The following is a 12,015-nucleotide window of genomic DNA, read 5'->3' as shown; positions in this document are numbered from 1 at the left end:
GCGGGTGCAAAATAGGAATGATACATGCGTCGGTGTTCAAAGTCAATTGCGCTGGGTGCAAGATAGGGCCCTCAATCTCTCTTATTCTGCTTTCTAAAGACTAATTTGAAAACATTCAAATGAATTGACCGCTCGCAAAGACCCGCCCACCCTTAGTTACTCGCTATGTCCGACAAGCTACGTCGCTCTCACACACACACTGTTCTCACGCAGTAAAAAACACATCGCGGAGCAGAGAGGAGACTGACAACACACTGACAGACAGGACAGACCAGGTCACTTTTCGGTTACGTTTTATGTTAAACAAAGTCTCTCCTTTCAAATTTGGTAATTTTTTTAAAGAAATGTAAACAATAAATACCGTTTTGTGGCTCTTTAATGTGTCTGACAGATCGCTGTAGAGCCTCAGTTAAAGCTGCTCGTGAACCGATCATCTCTTCCTTCTAGTTCATTTATAGCATCAAATAAACATGAATGAACATCAGGATGAATGTTGTTTTAACCGCGGAAAGGCGTCAGTACACTCCGCTCTTCAAGTTCAAATCCTCCCATGTTAATCTACTAACTCTCCTGACTGCTTTGTCGGACAAAATGGCGGATTCGGCTGATGGCGGATTATGATTGGTCAGATCGCCTGTCAATCAAACTCCCTGCGAAGGGTCAAATGTGATTTTTTTTTTCTATTAACAGTTATTACATTAAGAAATCATAAACATATCTGAATATGGAAAATAAAATAGTTAATAATTGTGTTTTCTTGTAGCTTCCTATGAAGTTTTAATAAAATGGGGTGTGCTGGGTGAATAGGGTGAATTCAATTAACAGTTGCACTACTTTTGTGCATGATATAGCAGAGCAAAACGCTGCATCATATCACAAACTACTTGCAATCAGGTTAAACCAGGCACTAATTTGTGTGGTCAGTACTTTTTTTTTTACTACAGTAGTCGATTACAGATGTTCAGTTTAGGTCTGCACTTATTGAGTCAAAGTTTTCACTTGAGTTGTGTGTTTCATACAGGGTTCATACTGGAAACTGTGTAAACCTGCAGGGACTGACAGCTTCAGTGATTGTAAAGGGGGGCACTCTTGTACTGTGTCTTGTTTAGGCCAAAGTATACTATTATTTTTTCATGCACGCTGTCACTAGTGTATACATACAGTTGAACGCGTAACCTTTCAAATCATACTCCATTTGCGCAAAACACAGGCGGTCGACATCCACTCTAGAAAGTGTTATCTTTGTCTAGTGTCTACGCTATTTTTCTCCAAAAGTTAAGACTGAAAAAAAATGTCTTTGTATTCTTTTAAACTAAAGTTGCAGATATCACATAAACCTCCTCACACAAGCGCTCGTCAATGTGTTTTTGCAGTATTGTGTTGTTTTTGCAGTATTGTGTTGTTTTTGCAGTATTTTATTGTTGTTCCTGCTCTGTCTCTTGAGTTTAGTAACAACAGCCCCGGCAAGTGTTGCCACCTTGTGGAACAACTGATTAGTGCACAACAGATTCAATGCGCATGTCCGACCTTCTGGTGACGAAACTCTGTGTATAATTCATTTAAACAAAATTATGTGTGTGTGTGTGTGTGTGTGTGTGTGTGTGTGTGTGTGTGTGTGTGTACCGTAGGGTCGAACTCAATGCTGGTGATGCCCTCATTACTTCCATCTAACGTCCCTCTGTTCTGAAGAGTCCCTGTGTAAACAAAACACTGCACTATGTCACATCAAGCCTGGGAATATACACTAAATCCTGTTGTGTGTCTATTGACTGCATAATAGAGCTCATCACATGAGATCATGGTTTATCTACACACAGCGATGCTTGCCCATGCTAAACGTTCTGACATGATGGTGTGGTGTTTTGGGTGTTTGCCACGGCTTTTCTCTGTGGTTGCTAAGTGCTTGGAGTGGTTTTTATTGTGTTGCATTGTGATATTCTGGTCTCCGCAAAAAAAGTGATTTTCGTATTCATGGTTTTAGTATTTTTTTTATTTCAAAGAAATATCTACAAATCTAAAAAATAACCTTAGTTCAAATGCAAAAAATCCTACCGCATTGGCAGATATTTTTCTTGTTTTAAGAACAAATCTCACTTAATTTTGATAAATTTCTCAGAAAACAAGACTTCTTATCTTGTAGTCTCAAGTTAGTGTTTAGATATTGTGCTGACACCTGCTGGTGGCCACAGGCAGTCACATGTACTGACTAAACCGTTTAGTATCACTTGACGTGATTCTTTATTATCTATCTGAACTGTATATGTCTATAGTCTATATGACTAAAGCTGAGAATGAAACCGATCAGTTTTGTGATGTACCTGCTTCAATGTCCCACAGTTTGATGACTCGGTCAGTCCCTCCTGTAGCCAACAGGTTTGAACTGGTACTGAACCGCACAGCGTTGATTCCCAGCTCGTGAGCATCCTGAAAACACAAAACATACATTCATTTCTAATTCTTTACATTCACATGTATGTATCAGACATTTACATGTATTAAGACATTTTTTAATACAGAGCAACATTGCAGTTAGGTATACATTTAATCAGTTAATGCATTGAGTGTTGTAATCTTTTAAATACCCCTAGCAAATTCCCAAAACTGCCTAGCAACCAAGTAACCACCCAGAATCCCCTACCCTGTCATGCAATCGAACCCATGACCTTGGCGTTGAGAGCACTATATTATACTTTTTTGAGCTACCAGAACACTTTTATGCCGCTTACTTTTATTACAATTTAAAATAACTGTTTTCTATTTCAATTCATTTAAAATGTCATTTATTCCTGTGATCAAAGCTGTATTTTCAGCACCATTACTCCAGTCTTCAGTGTCACATGATCCTTCAGAAATCACTCTAATATGATTATTAGCTGTTCAAGAAACATTTGTTGAAAATAGTTGTGCTGCTTAATATTTTTGTAGAAACTGTGATACACTACCATTCAAAAAGTTTGGGGTAAATAAAATAAAACAAATAAAAATAATACTTTTCTTCAGCAAGGTTGCATTAAATTGCTCATAATTGACAGTAATGACATTTATAATGTTACAAAACATTTTTATTTTAAATAAATGCAGTTCTTTTTACCTTTCAATTCATCAAAGAATCCTGAAAAAAAATTATCACAATGTCCACAAACATATTATGCAGCAGAAATATATATTGATAATAAAAATAACCATTATTAATAATTTAACTGCAATAATAATTGAGCAGCAAATCCCGGTATTAGAGTGATTTTCTGAAGGATCATGTGACACAGTAATGACAGGAATAATTTAATAAATATATATATTTAAAATATTCAAATAGAAAACACTAATTTTAAATGATATAATATTTCACAATAGTACTGTTTTTTCTGTATTTTTGATCAAATAAATGCAGCCTTCGTGAGCATAAGAGACTTCTTTCAAAAACATTACAATTCCAAAAAACAAACCAAAAAATGATCAGAGCTGCTGTCAGAAGCTTTATCTCTCCTGCTTATTAATGCTGCAGGAACATTATTACAGTATGCATATAACATGGTGTTCACATGGCACCTCAAGGTATAATCTTGTTGTTAAAAAAACGTTATTTTAACATGGTACAAGTCCAAATACCAAGGTACAACAATGGTACTTTTTGTTTTATAGTAGGTATGCATCCCCATGCGTCTGATTTGAAGGAACTTCACTACTTCACTAATAACAATAGCTGTCATGCTCAATGTTATATCTATACACTCACTTACAGATTGTGAAACTGAAGAAGGGGAAAGAAACGTTGCTAAGGTGTGAAAATGATAACAAGCAGTGTATTACTTTACACTCAAGGGGAACTTAAAACAGCGGGCGATAAGCACTGCGATATTTTGCCATCAAGAATACAGCGATCTGAAGAAATTTCTTGATGAAAAACGATGATGAAATGACAAGAAATAGCATTGACGTGCCAACAACCAAAAGATCAACAGGAAATGCAAATGAGTAATTGTGACACATGTCCATTTAAGGAAGTGGAAACTCCTCTCCATAACACGACTCGGGCTGGTTCCTGCGGTCAGCTGTTCAAATGAGAAGGGGTGTCTGCACATGACAGAGCTGCAGTGTCCCACAGAAAGACACTGTTTCACAGCGACACACAGACGCTTTGTTCCACAGCCTCGTCATCCACAGACCACCATAGCGGATGTGCTTGTAAAACACCATCCCTTACATGCTATGACCCCTTCAAGAACCACAAGATTAATATTACTGGCCATTTAAATATCATCACTCCATCTACTAGTCCAACTGCTTATATAGGTTCCTACTAGTCAACATGTAATATAACAGCACAAAGTATGTGAGAAACATGTTTTGTTGTTGATGGTGTTGTAAACAGTAACACGCACCAGTGTATAAATCGCCTTGGTTGGGACTCTGGCAACCAGACAGACTCCTAGTGGAATAAAGAGATCTTCTTCTGACCTGCAGACTGATTTACCTCTGACCTTCCTCCTGGACACACAAACAACAGAACACACATCAATAACACTGATAAATACTACATCGTATATATATATATATATCACTTATCTGGCCATAACATTCATTTGGAGTTGGTTTTGGGAGTTCGAAAAGCTGGTAAGCACCTTTGAACTATCATTGGTCCGTGGCGATTATGTAATGAGTAATAGGCTCCGCCTTCTTTAAGGTGGAAATCTTCATTTCTCTGTTCAGTCTGTCGAGGTCAGATGCGAGTAAAAGTGAACACTAGAGAGCCACTTTATGGGAGAAACTGAAAAACTAATTGTTAAAGCAACTGGCAGTTTGTGCATGTTTAATACTCGAAAATTGTATAAAGTTGTGTCGGGAGTCTTTCGGTAACAGTCTCTTGCTGCAAAGGTATTTCAACCTTTTTTTTAACACCTAAGCGAAGAACGAAAAAGAACTTTGCCTAGTGTATTTAATTACCATAAAGTCACATTAGTGAAACTTCACAAGCAAAAAAAAAAAGTCACTTGAAATCTTCGTGGAGAAATCTTTCACAACCGCATGGAGTTCTATTGAAGTTATTAGATTTCAACTGTGAAAAAAGTAATATGCACTTACTTTCTAGTTTAGCAATATCCAGGTCTATATAGAATCTGATGACTTTTATTTCCTATTTTGAGGATTCTGTATTATATTTACCGGTACATATGGAACTGAGAGTACTACACTGTTATTGGCAGTTAAAAGCTTCAAGTTAATTTAGCTGTATAAAAACAGTCCATTATGTTGCTTGATACTGGTGTTTGTTATCATATTTTAATGTATTAACATAATCATAAACAGTAGTTTGTAACGCAAACAGTTTTACCATTTACTGCACTTTGTCAAATTTTCTAGTTATTTACATGCTAATGAATCCAAAGTCTTGCATATTCACAGAAAATAACGTTTTGTGTTGCAAAATAAGGTGGATAGTAACTATTTAATATTAACTAATGCTGCCTTCACGTGCTATCGTTATTATCTTATGCGAGGCAGAAATTGGACACTGTTGCCCTCCATGTCGTATTTACAACTGGGAAACTTGGAGATAACTTTGATACCCAAGTTCCAGAGTTGGGCGGGCCATAAAATGTGGAAGAGTATTAGTTTTTTTCTCAAAACTAAACCTTGTCTTGTGCATATTTACATATATGAACAATAATTTGAAGCATTTATGTTTTATACACAGCAAAAATACCTCTATTTGACCCAAATTCCAGAATTGTTAGCAAGCTTACTATTTAGATAGTGGAGTGAATGTTTATATGGTTGTCAACAAATGGGATGCTACATTTTATTAAAAAATTGTATCTTTGGCTTTTCTAAGATTTCCCTAATAAATAAGCAAGAATAACCCTTGTATCTTCCATTATATCTATTATTTCTGACAGCAAAGCTCTTGAAGTTATCGGTTTCACTTGAAGCACGACTTCAGAAGTGGGAAGTAGGATATTTCCGATAGCATGTGAAGGCAGCATAATTACTGCAAAGCATAATAATAACGTTTCTCATAAAGCAACGTACAGCAGTAATAATAATGTTTCCCATACAAACAACGGCTATGGAGATAGAATGGATGTGTCACACAAATATTATTGTATTTATTCAATTTTAAATATTTCAGATTGTTGCCAAGTTGCCAAGAGATGTGATCACATGGTGCAGGTGCCTATGATCAAGATGTATGAACTAGTTTATTCAAATCATATTTATATATATATTTACCATATTTTAAGTTCAGGTTAACTTTCCAAGCATTAATTGTTTGTGTGCTTTTTATGCTACGCATAATTAAATAATTAAAAAAATATGAATATTCAACTATGGGATTTCCTTTTGGCAAAATTGTATTTTATGCATGTTTATTGAGTATTTTTCTGATCTGCATATATATATTTTTTGCATTGATCTATGTGTTCTAGGTGTATATGTTTCTGTGTACCTATCTGAAGCCTTTTGTTTTTACACTAACTTGCTTAGTTTGTCTTCTGACTAATACGTTACTATTAAACGTAACATTCCCCAACACTCCCAACTTATGCTATACAGAGATACATCATGTTGCTAAAAACTTAAACTAAAAAAACTAAAAACTTACTCAAAGAGTCCTCTAATGGAGCTGATGATTCGGGGGGACGTAGCTGAAGCAGACCTGAGGAAACATTTACAATCTGAACAATTTGAAGAACTCTGAGATGGAAGATCAAGAAATGACTGTAATAATAATAATGCATAAATGCCACTACTGTTACCTGAAAAGTGCTCCATGGGATCTTTTGACTGTCTCTGCAGTTTCACTTTTGGGGGATGATGGTTCGGAGGGTGACACATTTCCAGACTCTCTGGCAGGCGAAAGCAAAACCATTGATGAAAACTCACAAATATAAAACAATAATTCATGATGATCCATATGTTACCACTTTATAATGTTGTTTATGCTGCCCACATATGCTGATTAAAGGAATAGTTCATCTAAAAATCACGTACTCACCCTCATGTCATTCCAAACCAACATAACTGTCTTTCTTTTGTGAAACACAAATACATAAACGACAATGCATTCTTTAACATGTCTCCTTTTGTGCTTAACCGAAGAAAACAGTTATACGGGTTTTGGATCGACACGAAGTCAGATTTACGCTGCAGTGTCACTTTATACAGTTGTTACTTACTCATTAATATTCACGTTCTTACTGGCAGCCATCTGAAGCTCTTTGTGAATACTGGCCTCTCTGGCTCTAAGAAAGAAGAGGAAATGTGATCAAGAAGGATGTGGTGTTTATGGAAATGGGCAAAACGTGCTCTCAAGATTTAGGAAAAAAGGAACATACAAACGAGCTGCCAGCAGAAAAGCCCAGCCGCTAAGAGAATGTGCTCAGTGGACTTTGAAATATGGCCTTTGTTTAACAAAACACCAATTCATTAACTACATTAACCATCTTCTAATCTAAGCCATTGAATTTTAATAATTAAATAATGTTTCTACTGTTGTATGACATGGCCTTGGTGTCGCTTACTCCTTGCTGACAGATGTTGCGTACAGTACAATGACCTCAAAACTTATTTGGACACTTTTAACGTAGTGCTTTTAGCTCCCACATTGTAACATATATAGGCCTGGTTTTGCAGACAACTGCTGTTAAATTAGAACCTTTATGTAGCTTTCAAAAATGTGTCTTAGAAAAAAACATTATTGGTTTGCATTTTGAGACAAAGCAATGGCATTGACATATTTTAAGATATTTCAGTGCAAGTTGCTTTCAGTTAAGACAGCTCAAACATGCACTTTAGTCTGTAAAACAAAGACAAAGTCACTGAAGTCTTAATCTTATGCTATTTTGTATTTAACATTTCATGTAGTGTGAGTGTAAAAGTTCTTAAAGTTGTAAAAGATCAAAGTGCACAATAAAAGGAGTTATTGAGTTATTAGAAGACACTGAGGGCTCTGGCTGGAATTGATATGGTAAAATTGGCGCAATCGTTACTGTTATCACTGTGTCTAATCCCTGAGGTAGGTAGGTTAACTTTATTGTCCCCAAGGGGAAATTTAGCTTGGGCACAGTGCGGAGTTGCTTCATAACAAACATCACAAAAGACATCACAAATCACAAAACACATCGACAGAACCTGAGAAGCATCGACATATTGTACTTCACAAAAAAAAAAGTAAACAGAAGAAAAACGGACATTGTTGACAACACATTTCCATGGTTTAAAGTGCAAGTGCTAAAGTGCTAGTGTGGTTGTTGCACATTGCCCCATTGACACAGTCTGTTGTGATTGGTCTACTCTGCTCTGATTGGTCAGATGGCTCAGTCTTTTTTGATTGGTCAGATGGCTCAGTCTTTTTTGATTGGTCAGATGGCTCAGTCTTTTTTGATTGGTCAGATGGCTCAGTCTTTTTTGATTGGTCAGATGGCTCAGTCTTTTTTGATTGACCTCTTCGGATTGGTTTGTTGTGATTGGTCTACTCTGCTCTGATTGGTCAGATGAGGAAGATTCGGAACTAAAATGCAGATATGGTAATAATAATTCATTACATTTATATAGCGCTTTTCTCTGCACTCAAAGCGCTTTACATAGAAGGGGGAATCTCCTCAACCACCACCAATGAGCAGCATCCACCTGGATGATGTGACGGCAGCCATATTGCGCCAGAACGCCCACCACACACCAGCTTACTGGTGGAGAGGAGACAGTGATGAAGCCAATCAGTATATGGCGATGATTAGGAGGCCATGATGGACAGAGGCCAAGGGGAAAATTTGGCCAGGATGCCGGGGTTACACCCCTACTCTTTTGAAAGACATCCTGGGATTTTTTGTGACCACAGAGAGTCAGGACCTGGGTAGGACATCCGAAGGACGGTGCTCTTTGTCAGTATAGTGTCCCCGTCACTACACTGGGGTGTTAGGACCCAAACAGACCACAGGGTGAGCGCCCCCTGCTGGCCTCACTAACACCTCTTCAAGCAACAACCTGGTTTTCCCAGAAGGTCTCCCATCCAAGTACTAACCAGGCTCAGCCCCGCTTAGCTTCAGTGGGAAACCAGTCTTGGGCTACAGGGTGATATGGCTGCTGACAATCGATAATGACTTGGCCATCTGAACAATAAGAGTAGACCAATCACAACAGACTGGGCCATCTGACCAATCAGAGCAGAGTAGACCAATCACAACAGACCAATCCGAGTAGTCCAATCAAAAAAGACTGGGCCATCTGACCAATCAGAGCAGAGTAGACCAATCACAACAGACTGGGTAATCTGACCAATCAGAGCAGAGTAGACCAATCACAACAGACTGGGCCATCTGACCAATCAGAGCAGAGTAGACCAATCACAACAGACTGGGCCATCTGACCAATCAGAGCAGAGTAGACCAATCACAACAGACTGAGTCATCTGACCAATCAGAGCAGAGTAGACCAATCAAAAAAGACTGGGCCATCTGACCAATCAGAGCAGAGTAGACCAATCACAACAGACTGGGCCATCTGACCAATCAGAGCAGAGTAGATCAATCACAACAGACTGGGCCATCTGACCAATCAGAGCAGAGTAGATCAATCACAACAGACTGGGTAATCTGACCAATCAGAGCAGAGTAGATCAATCACAACAGACTGGGCCATCTGACCAATCAGAGCAGAGTAGACCAATCACAACAGACTGGGTAATCTGACCAATCAGAGCAGAGTAGATCAATCACAACAGACTGGGCCATCTGACCAATCAGAGCAGAGTAGACCAATCACAACAGACTGGGCCATCTGACCAATCAGAGCAGAGTAGACCAATCACAGCAGACTGGGTAATCTGACCAATCAGAGCAGAGTAGACCAATCACAACAGACTGGGTAATCTGACCAATCAGAGCAGAGTAGATCAATCACAACAGACTGGGCCATCTGACCAATCAGAGCAGAGTAGACCAATCACAACAGACTGGGTAATCTGACCAATCAGAGCAGAGTAGACCAATCACAACAGACTGGGTAATCTGACCAATCAGAGCAGAGTAGATCATTCACAACAAATCAATCAGAGCAGAGTAGACCAATCAAAAAAGACTGGGCCATCTGACCAATCAGAGCAGAGTAGACTCTCAGAAAGGAGGGGTTTAGAGAGGCTGAATCCTTGATAAAACTATTTCAGACACTGTGAGAAAATGATCTCTGCAATATACAGCAATATGCAGTATTAAGGTGATGCTGCAGCTGCAATATACAGTATTATGAGAAAATGTACGTGTTTTTTGACATTGGATGCATGTAAATGTATTAAAATAATGCTATCATTTACTCACCAACAGGTCATTCCAAACCTGTATGACTGACTTTCTTCTGCAAACACAAAAGCAGATATTTTAAATAATTTTCTGCCCATTCAATAACTGTCAATGGGGTTCAACATAGACCACATTGGCTTTCATTGAATGGACAAAAAAAAAGCAGTGAGATATTTTTCAAAAATATCTGTTCCACAGAAGAAAGTAAGTCATACATGTTTGATGATGAAAGAATTTTAGTTTCAGGAACGAACAATCCCTTTAAATCCATTCTGCAGAATTAATGCACAATGGCTTGAATAAGAAGATGTGAGGTTTGTTTGAGAGTGCATTTCTTGCTTTTCTCTTTGGTGACTCTTATGGCGCAGTAATCACATGTTTGACCTTTAGGAGATTATTACTATGAATAATTATTGCGTGTAACTCTTTAACGTGCGTCCCCTCCCCCCTCTGACCTCACTCTCTTCTCATTGCGATGGTTCATGCGGGCAGCAGCCTGCTGTTTTAGCGTGATCATGTTCTCCAGGATCTCGGAGCTGTGGAGTTTCTCTTGCCGGTACGTCCTCTCCGTGCTCTGGTGCTGCTCCAGCAGAGAATCATAGCTTTGTTTCAGGAGTCGGTTTCCAGTCTGCACCTCAGCCACGCGTTCCTGAAGCACACTGTGCTCTAGGGCCAGGAGACTGAGATGCTTTTGGACCTCATACAGCCTTATTTTAAAAAACACACACACAAAATGACTATAGATATGCAAGATGTATGATAAAGTGGTTCCACTTTTCAATACTTCAGGAATTTGATTAGATATACTGTATATTGCAGAGTGTTCAGTGTCTTTTTCTGTACAGTGAAAGTGGTGTGTTAGCTTTCTGACCAACATTTCGGAAATTATTCACTGATAATCACTGAAGAGTCAACAGATTGAGTATGAATGAATGGCACTTTCTACATATAGGATATAAAATATGGTTTAAATCTCTCTTAAAAAATAAATCAATCAATTTGGTCCCACTCTATATTAAGTGGCTTTAAGTACTATGTACTTACATCGAAAAATAAGTGCAATGTACTTATTGTGTTCATGTTTTATTGTGAAACACTTTTGCTGCTATTGCGGTGTGATACGGGTAAGGTTAGGGACAGGTGTGCTGGTATGGTCAAGTTTAAGAGTGGGTTAAGGTATAAGGGAAGGGTCAACAGTGTAATTACAAATGTAATTACATACATTAATTACAGCTGTATTTATATGCAGGTATTTTAAAAATATAAGTACAATGTAAAAACATGTATGTACACAATAAGTCCATTGTATCAAATTAGTGACTTCAATGTAAGTACATAGTACTTAAAGCCACTTAATATAAAGTGGGACCCATTATACACACATTATATATGTATTTATATATTTATTTATATATATATACTGAGTATATATATATATATTTATTTATTTTTTTCAGTCAAAAGTTTGGAAATTTCTATTTTGAATAAATGCTTTTCTTTTTAACTTTTATTCATCAATGAATCCTGGGGAAAAAAAGTATTAAGCAGCACAACATTGATAATAAATCATCATATTAGAATGATTTCTGAAGGATCATGTGACACTAATGACTGGAGTAATGATGCTGAAAATGCAGCTTTGCATCACATATATAAATTATATTTTATTCGTATATTCAAATAGAAAAACATACAATTTTAAATTGTAATAATATTTCAC

At 37.5% G+C, this 12,015-nt stretch overlaps 1 protein-coding gene across 4 annotated transcripts in view; it reads right to left on the bottom strand.

Moving 5' to 3' along the window:
* atg16l2 (ATG16 autophagy related 16-like 2) overlaps window positions 1-12,015 on the bottom strand; it is a 44,497-nt gene that overhangs the window by 29,478 nt on the left and 3,004 nt on the right. For 3 of the 4 annotated variants that reach the window (XR_013797159.1, XM_079609531.1, XM_079609533.1), the window contains exons 5-11: window positions 10,751-11,002; window positions 7,179-7,244; window positions 6,759-6,848; window positions 6,605-6,658; window positions 4,383-4,488; window positions 2,319-2,424; window positions 1,624-1,694 (exon numbers count right to left, since the gene is read on the bottom strand). Coding sequence is in view for 3 of the 4 variants with exons in the window: in XM_079609531.1 (XP_079465657.1) it covers window positions 1,624-1,694; window positions 2,319-2,424; window positions 4,383-4,488; window positions 6,605-6,658; window positions 6,759-6,848; window positions 7,179-7,244; window positions 10,751-11,002 (745 nt within the window). In the remaining variant the exon portion in view is untranslated. The remainder of the gene's footprint in view (window positions 1-1,623; window positions 1,695-2,318; window positions 2,425-4,382; window positions 4,489-6,604; window positions 6,659-6,758; window positions 6,849-7,178; window positions 7,245-10,750; window positions 11,003-12,015) is intronic. The other variant, XM_079609532.1, reaches the window with a different exon arrangement.

Source organism: Phoxinus phoxinus (assembly GCF_949152265.1).
Source record: "Phoxinus phoxinus genome assembly, chromosome: 4".
Classification (NCBI taxonomy): Eukaryota; Metazoa; Chordata; class Actinopteri; order Cypriniformes; family Leuciscidae; genus Phoxinus; species Phoxinus phoxinus.
Note: the sequence above shows the minus strand (reverse complement) of the source record. Positions and strands in the feature narration are given on the sequence as shown.